Below are 15,296 nucleotides of genomic sequence, written 5' to 3' on the forward strand. Positions count from 1 at the left end.
CATCGTTCAGCCGCCGGATCTCCTCAGCTACCTCGTCTGCTGCTGTTGTGGTGGATGATAAATCTAGAGCTTACGTAATTTTATATGCATTATATAATGTAATAAAGAAAACGATTCGGGTTCACTTGAACCATTGAGTTTCTTCGAGTGGGGATTGTCGATGGAGAGGCCGGAAGAGACACCGGTTTTGCCGATGAGTTTGGTCGGACTGGAAGAGGAGACCGCCGCTTTGCCTTTTGCTTTCTTCGAGTTGGGATCGCCGATCTTGAGGCCGGGAGAAACACCGCTTTTGCCGATCGTCGATTCTCTGTAGGAACTCATCGCAGTAGAGTAATGAGAAGAGACAACCAAGTTTGATCGAAACAAAACTCGGATTAAGAGTTTTATAAAGAAAAACAGAGCGAGAGAAGAAAAGAGAATCCATAAATGAAATTAAAGGGAGAACCGAAGTGGAGTCTGTATTGATTGATCGTAAATCAGATCGTGAAACGGAATCGAAGAAGAGGAAGAGGAAAGGGTTTCACGAACGATCTACAGAGAAAATGAGGAAGAAGGATTCGTGTCGTTGAGACAAAGGTTACGATGCTTTCCATAGGTGGGCTTGCTGGGCCGTTAAGATTATTTTGACAGATCAGAAGTGATTTGAAGCCCAATATCCTAAATCAGTTATGACGTGGCAAAACGTTATAACATGATTGGCTGTTTTTTTTGTCTGACGTGGACAGCCTATCTGAGGCTTATATCTCCCTTTTAGTATTGTATTGATTGAAAAGGAAAGTGAAACTAGATCAAAGTCGAAACGTGACGTTTTGACAAGTATTGTGGTTGATCACGTAAGCCTGTAGAAAAGAGGGCATCAGATGCGAAGGACCCCGATAGAAAGGGGTTTTTACTTATATTTGGATGTATTAGAGCATGTTTATTGTAGATGTTTTAACGTAATATAAAATACGGTTTTTTAGTTTTATAATAAAATAATTAAGAGATTTTTATAAGAGACGTTTTTTAATTTTTTTTTAGTTAAAAGTTAAAAAACTGTATCTTATATTGTGACTAGAATAGAACCCGCGCCATGCGCGGTAAAGTTTCATTTTAAACATTTATTTTGTGCGGCTAAGTTTCATTTTAAACAATTATTTTGCTTTATAGATTCTTTGAGTTCGTATTTTTTATCTTTAAGAAGGATCGGACGTCGTCCCTGGAATCTAAAAATCTAATATTAGTCTTTGTATACGGAGTATCAGCCATAATTCAATATCAACTCTAACTCTAAATGAGTCATTCTAAACTACTAATTATAATCTTAATTTTCTATTCCATCCAGCTTTAAATCATTAGAGATTTTTTTTATAAATATTTTATATAATAAAATTTAAATTGATTAGATGAACCCGTGTTTAATAGTTCAAAATTAAAATATAACATATGAAATCCAAAATATAACTTTAATTAAATAGATTAGATATATTTTAATTTTTAATTTTTTATTTCAAATACAAATGAATATTTTTTTAAGAAAATTCTAACAAAATATTTTAATTTTTTATTCCCAAAAATTAATTAATTTAAATTTCAGTTATCAGTAAAATATAATTAAATTATTTGATGTGATTTTAATTTTTATTTTTAAATCAAAACTTAATTAATTTTATATTTAATTATATTTTAATAATAATCAGAATTTAAACTAATTAATTGCGAAAATAAATTGCAAATAGTGTTTTTAAATATTTTATTTGAATTTTATAAGGAAAGTTGCTTATTTGTATTTCAAATAAAAGATTAAGATATTAATGATATTGTAATTAAATTATGTATAATTTAATAAATTTTCTAAGACATGGTCCAAATAAAAGATCACACATAAAAAAGTCGTAAGACTTTAATTTAATAAATTAGATATTGCAAAAGCTTTCATTTTAAATATAATATAATATATACTGAATTTTTTAACGTTTTTAATTTTGCATTCACACATGTTTTTAGTTTCATATAATTACATTTTAAATTAAAAATAGTTTTATAAGTTTAATGAAAGTTTATATAAATATTACATATGAAAGTTAAAATAGTTAACCCACCATTTTAACATCTTTTGCATTATTTCTAATTTTAACCTTTTATTTAACACATCATATTGATATTTCCTAAAATATAGGTAAATGGGCACGATTTCTTTATATTTTAAAGTGCTAATACATTTAATATATAACAGATTAATAATTAAAAAAAAAAGATTCTGTCTGATTTTCTGTTTAAATGTTGTATATTAAATGATTAATATAAAATATAACATAAAACATGTTAAACAAATGGTTCTACAATGACTTTTAAACAGTAGATAAAAAATAGGACCCTAAATTAATAGATTAGATAAGAGATCCAACTTAAAAGATCTGTAATAGATATGCTTTTAGATTTAATATAATACGGAGTTAAATTGTGTGGGTGGATTGGATGGAGTGGAGGAGATCCTAACAAAGGCGTTACTCTTTTTGAATAGTTTAATTAACATAAAAGCTGATAACTTTTTTATAAGTAAAAATTAAGGGGGTTGGTGAAGCAGACGAGGACGAAGCACAAGAGGCGTGTTAAACGCTCATTCCTCTGTTTAGAATCAGATTAGGATTCCTTTTTTTTTTTTTCCATTAGTTGTGCTTCAGAATTCTTCTTTACAAATCTATTGATCGAACAGTTGGTTGGACCCTAACTGCGGAAATGGGATCGTTCGGGATGCTTTCGAGGAGAACATTGGGCACTGATACCCCCGTCATGACTCAGGTGTCAACCTCGTACTCCCGAATTGATTCCTGTCTTCTTTTTTTGGTTATTGTGAGAAACAGTGTGTTGGGTTTTGCGGTGCAGATTCGGAAATTAATGGCGGAATTGACAAACCCCATGTCTCTTGCTCAGGTTCCCTCCCCTCTATCTAATTCTTCTTCTTCGCCTCTAGAAATACATACTTTGGGTTTCGTGAGTGCTTTTATTTTTGTATGGATGAACTGAACTGTTGTGTTATTATTATTTAATTAGTCTGCTGATTCTCTTTTTATGTAAACCAAAAATAATAATCCAGGGAGTGGTGCATTGGCAGCCTCCTAAAAAGGCCTTGGACAAGGTCAAGGACATTGTCTGGGATCCTATTGTTAGTTCTTATGGTCCCGACGAAGGTATTCCCGAGCTTAGACACGCTCTTCAGATTAAGGTTAAATAATCACATAACACCCTTTCTTGATATTTAAATATAGTCGGCCTCTTTCCCTTGTCTGAGCTTTGTTTTTTTTGTTCTATTAAAGCTGCGTCAAGAAAACAAGCTAACTGAATCAGCAGTGATGGTCACCGCTGGTGCCAATCAGGTGGGTACACTCGCTCGCCCGCTCTTTGTCTCTCTCTCTTCTTTTAGTCTCACACTCTTGTCTTTTGTTTATTATTAAAATGCAGGCGTTTGTGAATCTTGTTCTTGCACTTTGCGATCCTGGTGATTCGGTTGTCATGTTCCAGCCCTACTACTTCAATGCCTACATGGCCTTCCAGATGACTGGAGTTACCAACATCATCGTTGGTCCTGGCCATCCTGATACTCTCTACCCCGACGCAGGTTTCTCCTTGTGAATCACATTTTTTCATCAACTTTTGAATTTCTGACTCGTGAGTCTTTTTTTTGGCCAGACTGGTTAGAGAAGACGCTCTCTGAGTCTAAACCCACCCCAAAAGTTGTAACTGTTGTGAATCCTGGTAACCCAAGCGGCACCTATGTCCCTGAACCGCTTCTCAAGAGGATTTCAAAGATATGCAAAGATGCAGGGTGTTGGCTGATTGTAGATAACACATACGAGTGAGTTCCTCCTCAACTCATTTGCTATGATTTGAATGTTAATTAGTTTAGTTGATGTAATATAAGGGGATTATGAAAAATGGGCAGGTATTTCATGTATGACGGTTTAAAACATTGCTGCGTTGAAGGAGACAACATAGTTAACGTCTTCTCCTTCTCCAAAACCTATGGCATGATGGGTTGGAGGCTTGGATATGTGAGTAGTGCCTTTCTCTGTTTCCAAATTCTTTATCATGAAACTTCTTTAATCTTGTGAAAACGTTTTGATGGAGTCTCGCAGATAGCTTACTCAGAGAGATTAGATGGGTTTGCGGCAGAGCTCTTGAAAATTCAAGACAACATCCCAATCTGTGCCTCCATAATATCTCAGCGCCTGGCTTTATACGCACTAGAGGAGGGTGCTGGGTGGATAACAGAGCGGGTAAAGGGTCTGGTGAAGAACAGGGAGATTGTTAAAGAGGCCCTTGAGCCGCTGGGGAAGGAGAACGTGAAGGGAGGAGAAGGAGCGATATACTTGTGGGCAAAACTACCGGAGGAACATGGAGATGATTTCAAGGTGGTGAGGTGGCTGGCTCACCGTCATGGAGTGGTGGTGATCCCGGGGAGTGCAAGTGGTGGTTCAGGGTATGTCAGGGTGTCGTTTGGAGGGTTGAAGGAGGAAGAAATGAGAGCTGCTGCGGGGAGGCTGAGGAAAGGATTAGAGGAGCTGGTTCACCTTGGAATGGTGGAGTGAATTGTTTGTTAAGAAAAGATGGTTTACTTTGCGTGTTACTGAAATTATTATAGTTTTTTAAGACTACAACTAATAAAGAGTGTTTCTATATCTGATTCAAAGTCATTTTGTATTGGGAAACTAATTAAATGGTGTGTTCCCTTTGGTGTGTATATACACTCTCTTTACTTATTAAAATGAGTTTTCCATTCGCGTAATTAGCCTCTTCGGTAATCTATAAACAAATCCACAAGTGAAAATGTTGGATTAGCTTTATTTGTTCTAACTCTTTGTGGAAAATTCGAGCTTGAGATGATTCAAATATTGGTTAGACGTTAAACATAAGAAGAGGGTAAGCTGACAATGGACACTTTTATAACCAAACCTTCTTTAGTTTGAAACTTTAATTTTTGAACGAAACAAGAGAATAAAGTTGTAAGGAATCGATTGTTTAACTTTATTGGATTTAAGGTGGGCCGTAAATGGGCCTGGATCTAAATTTGAAATAAACCCGAATAAAGAGAGAGTGGACCATTTACATGATGTCCATCTTCATCTTCTTCTCGACGTCGTCTTCCACATCGGTTCCAACTTCGCCGGCGAGTCTCGTAAATCTGGAGAGCCGAGAGAAGGGGGGAAAATTTATAGGTCCCGAGATTTGCGAGACTCGAAGAGATTGTGTATTGAAATAGAGGAAATGGGAAGTAGTAGTAACTCGTTGGCGGGTCTACAAGATCACTTGAAATTAGCGAGAGAATACGCACTAGAAGGTTCCTACGACACTTCTGTCATCTTCTTCGATGGCGCCCTTGCTCAGATCAACAAGTAACTCTACCTCCTTTCTCTCTTTTATCTACATTTTAATTTCTTCGATCCCTAGCTAGTTTGATTCTACGAGGAACAACTGTGTGTAGAGAAAGAGAGATGATGAGATTATTGGTTCTGAAGACTCTACTGTTTGTAGGCATTTAAACAGCGTTGATGATCCTATGACGCGGACTAAATGGATGAACGTTAAGAAGGCTATAATGGAAGAGACTGAAGTTGTGAAGCAGTTGGATGCAGAGAGGAGAGCTTTTAAGGAAGCTCCCACTGGTCGTAGTCGTGCTGCTTCTCCGCCCATCAATAGTACCAGATCTTCCTTTGTCTTTCAGCCCTTGGATGAGTATCCTACTTCCTCCTCCTCCTCTGGTGCTCCCATGGATGATCCTGATGTCTGGAGGCCTCCCACCCGTGATGTTTCTACCCGAAGACCCGCCAGGCCTGGTATGCGAAAGTCTCCTCAAGATGGGGCTTGGGCTCGTGCTGGTGCTGGTGCTGCTGGCCCTACTACACGGACTACTCCACCTTCCCGTGGTGGAAGAGGCAGTAAGTCTGCTGCTGCAAGCGCCCGCTCTTCTGCTTCCGGAAAGAAAGGACCTGCCTCCAAATCTACCAAACCTGATTCCACGGTAAGCTTTATGTTTTCCTGCCTTTTAGTGTATGTATGGTTTACTGTAAATAGTTGAAGTTAGCTATGGCGTTTCCGTTCTAACTTCTTATGCATTAGTAGGACTAGTGATGTAATCATGTATTCATGTCTAGTGCTGGATTCCATATTTGGGGACTTGATAAGTTGGTGTTCTATTTTCTTATGTATGATGATGATGCTGTGAGTAAGTTGGTTCCACTTAATTGCTATCAACTAATAAAGTTTGTGGCTTTCTCGATGATATAATCAATCAGAATGGGGATGCTGAAGACGGCAAGTCAAAACGGGGATTGTATGAGGGACCTGATGAAGACCTGGCTGCTATGCTTGAAAGGGATGTGTTGGACTCTACTCCTGGTGTCCGTTGGGATGATGTTGCAGGTTTGTCTGAAGCCAAAAGACTCCTTGAGGAGGCTGTTGTCCTTCCTTTATGGATGCCTGAATATTTTCAGGTACTTTGTTTCTTGTGCTGCCAAATATGTATTTATACGTTAAAGACTATTTTTACGCTTTGGAGCAACCAATAAATTATGAAGAGAATGAAAAGTGTCTGTTCATATATTATGTACTTTCAGTCTTAATGTTTTTTTTTAATCTCCAGTTGTGGAGGATGCTTAATTTGATTGATCTTTTTTTTGTTTCTCTTCAGGGTATCCGGAGACCGTGGAAAGGAGTACTCATGTTTGGTCCTCCTGGAACAGGTAAAACTCTGTTGGCAAAAGCGGTTGCAACAGAATGTGGTACCACCTTCTTCAACGTCTCTTCTGCTACATTAGCTTCAAAATGGCGAGGAGAGAGTGAGCGGATGGTGAGATGCCTGTTTGATCTTGCCAGGGCATATGCTCCAAGCACAATTTTTATTGACGAGATCGACTCTCTTTGCAATTCTCGGGGGTAATTCTCTTGTTCACCACACTGAGACTGATTTCAAGACCGGGTTGAATCCATGTGTAAATTGGTGAATGTGTGTATGGATGTAGGGGTTCTGGAGAGCATGAGTCGTCAAGAAGGGTGAAATCGGAACTCCTAGTCCAAGTAGATGGAGTGAGCAATACAGCGACAAATGAAGATGGAAGTCGCAAAATAGTGATGGTGTTGGCAGCTACCAATTTCCCATGGGACATAGATGAAGCTCTCAGGTACGTATTCTTGTTTGCTCAAATACAATGAGACTGCTGACTGACTCTTGAGCTCGTAATACTCATGCAGGAGGAGGCTGGAAAAACGTATATACATCCCACTTCCAGATTTAGAAAGTCGCAAGGCTCTTATCAATATCAATCTGAGAACAGTTGAGGTTAGTTTTGTGATATGAATACTAATAATTATCTCTGTTTGCTCGATGCAATGTAATGGATGGGTGTTTCAGGTGGCGAGTGATGTAAACATTGAAGATGTGGCTAGGAGAACGGAAGGATACAGTGGAGACGATCTGACAAACGTGTGCAGGGACGCGTCAATGAACGGGATGAGACGTAAGATAGCAGGGAAAACGAGGGATGAGATAAAGAACATGTCAAAGGACGATATCTCAAACGATCCTGTGGCAATGTGTGATTTCGAAGAGGCCATTAAGAAGGTGCAGCCGAGTGTGTCTTCCTCCGATATCGAGAAACACGAGAAGTGGTTCTCTGAGTTTGGATCTGCTTAAACCCTTGGAACTAACCATTTTTTCTCATTGTTAGTCTCTCAAACCCAAAGAATGTGTGTGCTATTTGTGTTGTTGTTTATATTATTGTTATTTATTAATTTGATCATGTTCTGTTGTTTCTAATACGTATATTCCATCCAACTCCGAAGAAATTATTGTATTCTTTTTTCATTGTTTTTGCATGAAGTAAATCTTTCCTTTTAAAATTTCTTTTTTTCTACGTCTCTTTTGGAATGAAGGGTAGTAGTGGAGCTAGGGCCCGTTCAATATGATAAAATCGAACTGTACCGAACCGAACTGAAATAGACAATATGATTTGGTTTTGGTATATACCATATAAACCGAATATATATAATTTTATAAAAACCGTAGGATTTTGATATGGTTTGGTATATAACAGATTAAACCGATTAAACCGAACATAACCGATTAAAAGTAGAAACATGTAAATATGTATCTATTTTATAACAATACATGAAAATCTATTTCTTACATAAGTTAAATTTGTGTTAATAACTATTACCATAATTTTATAGATACAAAGAACTTTAATTTGTAAAACACTTAAACTATAATTAAATAACAATACATCACAATTCAGACATTTTATTTTTTAAGTCTTCTTTTGATCTTTTTGTTTTATTTTAGTTTTTACTAAATTAATATGAAGATTATAAATTTGATGGACAATAATTAATGGAAAATTTTCACAACTTTTTTCTTATCTGTAAACAAACAGAGTTTCGTGTTCAATTGAAAAAGCATGACTTTAATGAACACTAAATATGGAAGAGTGGAAAAAATTTTCTTTTATGTTTCTGTTTTGTTTCATATTTTTATTTTCAAAATTTCAAGCTTTGATTTTAGTTCTAGATTTGATTATTTTATTTGATGGTAGAAGCATTTTTACTTTTTTGTTCATTTATTTGAACATGTAATATATTTTTAATAAATGACTGTGTTGACAATATGACTTTAAAGTTCATATAATATGATCTCAAACTAAATAATTATGTTTTTTTGGTATAACCGAAAACCGACGGTATATAAACCGAACCGAACCGAAGTAAATATGGATTCAGAATGGTAGTTATATTTTACTAACCGAAATACCAAAAACAAAAAAAAAACCGAACCTAAACCGAACCGATATCCGAATTGAACATCCCTAAGTGGAGCTTAATTAAAAATAATTTTTCAGAAACTGGATTCAAAATGCTGAACAGCAGGATATTAAATTCTCTAATCAGTTAAAACTAAAAACATTGAGTTATGAGTGGAAGAGGTCAGAGTCCGACATATATTATCAAATACCTTAGGAACAGTTTTTTTTTTTAATAATAGAACCCAAATTAAACAAGTCAGATGGATATGAAAGATAGGCGTTATTTCAACGTGGAGTATTATCAACCATGTCAGAAAGGCATTTCAACTCCTTGATTGTGTTGTTATTATATATGTTCGATATTGAATTGACTTAACAGAAAAACGCAAAAGTTAAAACGATTCCGAGTGTCAAAGTATCATTATATATTCTGATGTAAGAAACAATTGGAGTGAATATAAGTATAAAATATAATTGCTGTGATCGTGAATTCGTGATGAGATGGAAATAGATGTGATTAGCTGAGGAACACGTACTCATGAAATGCAAGTGATGATGTGCATATCCATGTGTTATATACTTAATTATGTGTGTTGTCTTTCCATATATAGATTCGGTTTGTAAGATATATCACATGTTCTTGTGCTGAAACCTAACAACAACAACAAGTCAACCACACAAATTATCGTACGTACAACTTACGTAGTAATCAAGAAATCATAATAACAAATAACTAATTTATCAGAAAAATAATACCAAGCACAGCGTGCGAGAGAAACAAACTTAGACCAAGAAACTGTATAATAAGCTATCTAGATGTATATGACTTACACTAGAACCTTCAGTTAATCTAATTAACTCTTGGTTTATATTTTCCAGTTAAACTGAAAAAGAAGAAAAAAAAACACTGTACAAATTTTCTCACGGTCGTTGAATGTTTAAAGAATTTATGTTTAAATAAAAAAAAATTGATTAAAAAACAAAAAGATTGGATTGAAATCCAACTAAATTCCAAATTATGGGACAAAAACTAAGTAGTATAAGTAGTTTGATTTACCCCCACAAAAAAAAAAAACTAAGTAGTTTGCTATTACAAACATTTCTAACGATCAGAGAAAATTTTGAAATTTGAATTCTATATTTTATGTTTTAATCACTTATGTATCAATAAAATAATTTCATATTTTAGCCTAAAGGATAAACTTTCAAAATAATGGTTGATCATTCATTAACTTTATAAGTTGATATTTTTTTTTTCATTTTAATTTGCTGGGTTAGGAATGCTACTATATCTGTAAATTAGGCGGTTTCTCTTAGATATATTCGAGAATAATTAAGTGGCCACAAGAATCAAGTGGCAAATCTCTTTCGTATTTTGTCGTCTCTCTTGCTAGAGACTAGTGAGAGCCAGGTGGGACGTCAAAAAGAGAAAATTAAACGCATCATGTATTCTTTATAGGAACATTATATATATACCAACTTTTCATTAGAAAGCGTAAGTGGGATTTGTATAGAATGATCTCGTTTTATGAGGTAAGCATGATGGCTAACAATTTCTCTTTAGATTCATCATTCATGTTTATCTTTACAGAGCAACCAAAATGACGAAATTGCTATTTAGTTGAGGCATGAGAGACGAGTTTGCTGTTTAGTGAGAGGTCATAGCCTCATGGCATTGGCACATGAGTTGATCTCCTTAATGCCATGTTGTGTTTAAAAGGTAAATTTGATTATTCTTCTGGAATGATATATAATAACAACACTGTTTGGGAGAAATTTAATAATACCATTCTTTTCTATATAGTTTTGACGGCTTTTTTTTTTGAGTTGCGATTACGAACTAGCTTTAGTAAAATTATAGGGTTTAGCTTTAGTCTACATGATCAGAAATTTCTAGAAGATTATATACTAATAACTTTGATATGAAAAATATATGTTATTGATTTTATAAACTTATTCGACTGTGATACAATATATACAAGTATATAAGTGAACACAAAAGTAATTTTAGTATAAAAAAGAAGTTTGGATCCCTCCTTTCCTTTTTCATTGCATTTTCTTTAATAGTTGTTAGGAAAAGAATCGTAACGGTGGCATAGTTTTCTGTGAGTATCCGACATTTTGAAGACCATTTTCAATGTTTTGATTTTCTTTATGTTTTGGGTTGATCAAGTCATGTCAGATTAATCCTTCTCCGAACTCAAGATGAGCCTTTAATCTTTTGTGCCTTATTGTCTTTTTATCGAACTTTTAGATTATTAGACCGGATTATAAGTGAACACAAAAGTAAACTCACCTTCAATATAATGTAGATTTAAAAAAAAAATTATAGGTTTTTTTTAGTAAATCTCCACACTTGGCAGATTTTTGTTGTTGTAAGCGATTGTTTTATAATAAAAAATTATTGTATTTTTACCATAATAAAATATTTTTAAGCGATTGTACGTACTTTTGTAAAGTTGTGGAGCAAATTAATTATTTTAATGTAAACCTGATTATTAAAGCGTAATAACATATACCTTTGACATTTAATATTCGGAAAGTACATTTTTTTAAGGACATTCTTGAATTTTTGTTTTGCTAAGAATTGTCTTTTTTTTTGTTCTCTCCTATAAAAACTAAAATGAATACACAACAAAAATAGCAAATTAGCATATTCTGTAAAAAGAAAAGAAAAACATTCAGACACACACTTAGTCAAAAAAAAAACATACAGACATATACAAACAAAATCGTTAAATCTAAGTTAGAAACGAAAGTTATTTGGACAGAAAAGGAAGAATTTTATAACCAAATAAGAATGAGATTAGAAGGAGCCTTTGTCCTCACATATCCAATACGCTCATTCACTACACTTCAGTCTTGACTACTATAAATACCCTCCGACTCCTACTCCTCTTCTCCACCAAACATCATATTCATACCAAAAGGGAACACTAGCTAAGAAAATAATATACTCACATTCTAATAAATTTTTATCTATAAACCTTTATACCAATCCAATCATGCACTCAACGTTAAGCGATGTGTTCATATCGCATCCTATTCACATCCCACTCTCAAACTCACCCGACTTCACATCCCTCCGTCACCTCCCAGACTCCTACACATGGACCCCCAAAGACGATCTCCTCTTCTCCGCCTCCTCTTCCGACGAATCTCTACCCTTCATCGACCTCTCCGATCCCCACGTGGCCACTCGTGTTGGCCATGCTTGTACCACGTGGGGGGCATTCCAGATCACAAACCACGGAGTGCCCTCACGGCTTCTCGACGACATTGAGTTCCTCACTGGAAGCCTTTTCCAGCTTCCCGTCCACCGGAAGCTCAAGGCGGCTCGACGGGAGGATGGCATCTCCGGCTACGGGGTTGCTCGTATTGCTTCTTTCTTCAACAAACAAATGTGGTCCGAAGGTTTCACAGTTATTGGTTCCCCACTTGATGATTTCCACAAACTCTGGCCCAGGCAGCACCTCAAATACTGGTATCTATATATCTTTATCTTCTTCTTTTTTGGGACAAGAGAAAAACTATATATCTTTATCTAAGATTCGTTTTCTTGTAACAACAGACCGTAAATAGCATATCAACATATATATCCACTTCTCTTAAAGGAAAAAAATAAGATTAACCCGGCTCAACCAAAAAATAAGATTAGTGGACGTTAGTACATTACAGTTGACTATTATATATTTCGTTATTTTTTTATGGATACGAGTAGGAATAATCCGAAAAAGGAAAAATAGAAATCGAAATATCTTGCCATGTTGAAGTTTAGTTAAAAGCACAATGAAAGCTGATAGACCCACCAAAGATTATATGTGTCTCAACGATCAGTGGGATATCTGTATACTATATAGTAAGCAGTAACAAAATATAATGGCATTTATGGTAGGAAAAAAGGCTGATGGGCGCATTAATAGATTATGGCTGTCTCAGTTTTTGTATGAAAGATTTGTATACGTTTTAAGATTTCATCTGATTGTCACATCGATTCAACAGTAAAATTATTCAAGAGTATGAGGAGCATATGCAAAAGTTGGCAGCCAAGCTGATGTGGCTGGCATTAGGCGCACTTGGAGTTGAGGAAAAAGACATTGAATGGGCCGGTCCCATTTCAGACTTTCAAGGAGCACAAGCAGCTATCCAACTAAACCACTATCCAATATGTCCAGAACCGGACCGAGCAATGGGTCTCGCAGCACATACCGACTCAACTCTCTTGACCATACTGTACCAGAACAACACCGCCGGTCTCCAAATTTTCAGGGATGACGTGGGCTGGATCACCGTGCCACCTGTCCCTGGCTCACTAGTGGTCAACGTCGGTGACTTACTCCACATTTTGACCAACGGAATATTCCCGAGCGTGCTTCATCGAGCTAGGGTTAACCACCTCCGATCTCGCTTCTCCATGGCTTACCTGTGGGGTCCACCTTCTGATCTAATGATCTCTCCGCTTCCCAAACTCGTTGATCCTCTCCATTCTCCTCTTTACCCATCTCTTACTTGGAAGCAGTACCTTGCAACCAAAGCTACTCATTTTAATCAGTCTCTTTCCTTTATTAGAAACTATCTGTCTTCAGACCAAATATCTTGATGTTTACATTTGTACTTTCATTATTGTACAGCTTTTATCTGGGTAATATGATTAATAATTAATATTTTATTTTACCTCATTACACGAGCATTTTACTGGATAAAATACATGAAACAAGGTACATTTCCTATCCCCCCGCCATTTTTATTTAGAATGTGAAAACTTGCTAGATTTTGATGTTTTTTTTTTGTTGAAATGTTAAATTTATTTATCAACAAAAAAAAAACTACAGAAACTTGGTAGATTTTGATGTTTAAGCAATAAATAAGTACTTATCTCTAAAGGAATCAAATCCTGGGGTCATTAAAAGCTCTCCATAAAGTAATAATGACAAAACAACAATTTGTAACTCACACCATGCATGAACACACTTGTTTTAACCATAACATGCCAGTCAAATTGCTAGTTTTATTTGGAAAATGGCATTATCCGAGTTATTGTCAATAAGTTATAAGTAATATTACATAATCAATATAGAGAAACCAACATTTGTCAATATTAATACGTGGATCCAATCAAATTGCTTAGGTTTAATTGGAAATACCTAGAGATGTCAAATGGGCGGGTTGGGCGGGTTTGGGTGTGTCCGAATGGGCTTCATTTTTTGCTGGACATTTTTGGTCGAAGCCCAAATAGAACCATGTCCAAATGAGACCATAACCAAATAAGCCCATGATTTGTTGGGTTATCCATGGACGGCCCATATGCCCACTTAATGTAAAAAACATAATTTCAGTTCTAATGATGCAAAGATTCTTAATTTTTCAATTTTAAAGATGCTAGATACAGTTCAAAAGATTTATAAATATGATATACTTAATCTTTATGTTTTAAACTTCATGTTTCAAAGTTATAAAAAACACAAGATAAGTTCAAAATTATAAAAAAAAACACACAAGATAAGGTCACAACTCACAAGATAAGTTCAAAGTGATAAAAAAACACACAAGTTCACACAACAATGAAAAGTGAAAATACATAAGTTCACAAATCACAAGTTCACAAGTCACAATATTGTTTTATAACAAAGAGAGTTTCATTTCTTCACTTGGTCACCACCTTCTTCTTCTTTCTTCCACCATCTTCTTGTTCTTGTTCTTCTTCTTCATATTCACCTTCATTTTCTTCATTTTCATCTTCAGAATCACCTAACATATAATGATATCAACAAAAAGTCAAGAATCGATGATGACCATATCATATATAATATAACAAAAAATGACTTTACTTAAACAAATGAGAGCGACTCTACTTAAACTGTCAAGCAATAAAGCTGAGCAATAAAACCAAACAAGCTAATTGAATATCAGTGTTCCAAGGAGAGCGACTCTACTTAAACAAATGATTCACACAAGACATAACAAGTGTCTGCAGAGAACAACCCTACTGCCCTAAAACCGAGCTTGTACAGATATCATTATTAGCTATCAAAATCAGTAGTCCCCTAACAGATGAGAGCTTGTACAGATGAGAGCTTGATAAAAAATATATCAAGTTTCCTGGGTGCTTAAGTTGAAACCCACGTATTTTTTATGCCACCAAACCATCTCTCTCATTTGTCTTATACCAAAATATATCAAGTTGCCTACGTGCGTCGCTCAAGTTGAAGGCAAGAAATATTATTTATTATTTAACAGCACTAATGTTGTCAAAAAGAACACATCATATAAAATACGTTCTGAAACTATAGATTTAAGCAGCAACAAGAGGACTCACCTTGACTTGAATTTGTCAATCAAATGCAATAGGGAAGGGGAGGTGCAACATCAACAAAAGCAACAACAATAGCAGCTTCAAACTAGATGATTTTCCACCACCTAACCAAACAAAGAGAAAAAAAATTGACATGATCTACTAAAGGCTAAACTCAATCATTAACACATAACACAATAGAAAGCAGATGACTTTAACGATTACCATAG

The 15,296-nt window shown here is 35.3% G+C and overlaps 3 protein-coding genes across 6 annotated transcripts; all 3 read left to right on the top strand.

Annotated features, from left to right (window-relative positions):
* The first annotated feature begins 2,474 nt into the window (after nt 1-2,474).
* Nucleotides 2,475-4,759, top strand: LOC103853264 (aromatic aminotransferase ISS1). Of its 4 annotated transcripts, none has more exons than XM_009130183.3 (9): nt 2,475-2,586; nt 2,696-2,781; nt 2,866-2,913; nt 3,077-3,205; nt 3,297-3,356; nt 3,442-3,598; nt 3,670-3,835; nt 3,923-4,031; nt 4,116-4,568. In XM_009130183.3, the coding sequence occupies exons 2-9, from the start codon at nt 2,719-2,721 to the stop codon at nt 4,566-4,568; spliced, it is 1,185 nt and encodes a 394-aa protein (XP_009128431.1). In that variant the 5' UTR covers nt 2,475-2,586; nt 2,696-2,718. The 4 variants fall into 4 exon arrangements, with proteins under 4 accessions (XP_009128431.1, XP_033141837.1, XP_009128430.1 ...); XM_033285945.1 differs by having other exon boundaries at nt 2,568-2,586; nt 2,866-2,973; nt 4,116-4,669; XM_033285946.1 differs by having other exon boundaries at nt 2,506-2,781; nt 2,866-2,973; nt 4,116-4,759.
* Nucleotides 4,760-4,989: 230 nt separating this feature from the next.
* On the top strand, nt 4,990-7,875 carry LOC103853265 (katanin p60 ATPase-containing subunit A1). Its single transcript, XM_009130184.3, has 7 exons — nt 4,990-5,372; nt 5,512-5,998; nt 6,273-6,470; nt 6,668-6,912; nt 6,999-7,157; nt 7,228-7,315; nt 7,388-7,875. The coding sequence occupies exons 1-7, from the start codon at nt 5,245-5,247 to the stop codon at nt 7,667-7,669; spliced, it is 1,587 nt and encodes a 528-aa protein (XP_009128432.1). The 5' UTR covers nt 4,990-5,244; the 3' UTR covers nt 7,670-7,875.
* A 973-nt stretch (nt 7,876-8,848) lies between these two features.
* On the top strand, nt 8,849-14,165 carry LOC103853267 (gibberellin 3-beta-dioxygenase 2). Its single transcript, XM_009130185.2, has 2 exons — nt 8,849-12,258; nt 12,777-14,165. Exons 1-2 carry the CDS (start codon nt 11,780-11,782, stop codon nt 13,372-13,374), a joined length of 1,077 nt encoding a protein of 358 aa, XP_009128433.1. The 5' UTR covers nt 8,849-11,779; the 3' UTR covers nt 13,375-14,165.
* Nucleotides 14,166-15,296: the final 1,131 nt, after the last annotated feature.

Source organism: Brassica rapa, chromosome A02 (assembly GCF_000309985.2).
Source record: "Brassica rapa cultivar Chiifu-401-42 chromosome A02, CAAS_Brap_v3.01, whole genome shotgun sequence".
Taxonomy (NCBI): domain Eukaryota; kingdom Viridiplantae; phylum Streptophyta; class Magnoliopsida; order Brassicales; family Brassicaceae; genus Brassica; species Brassica rapa.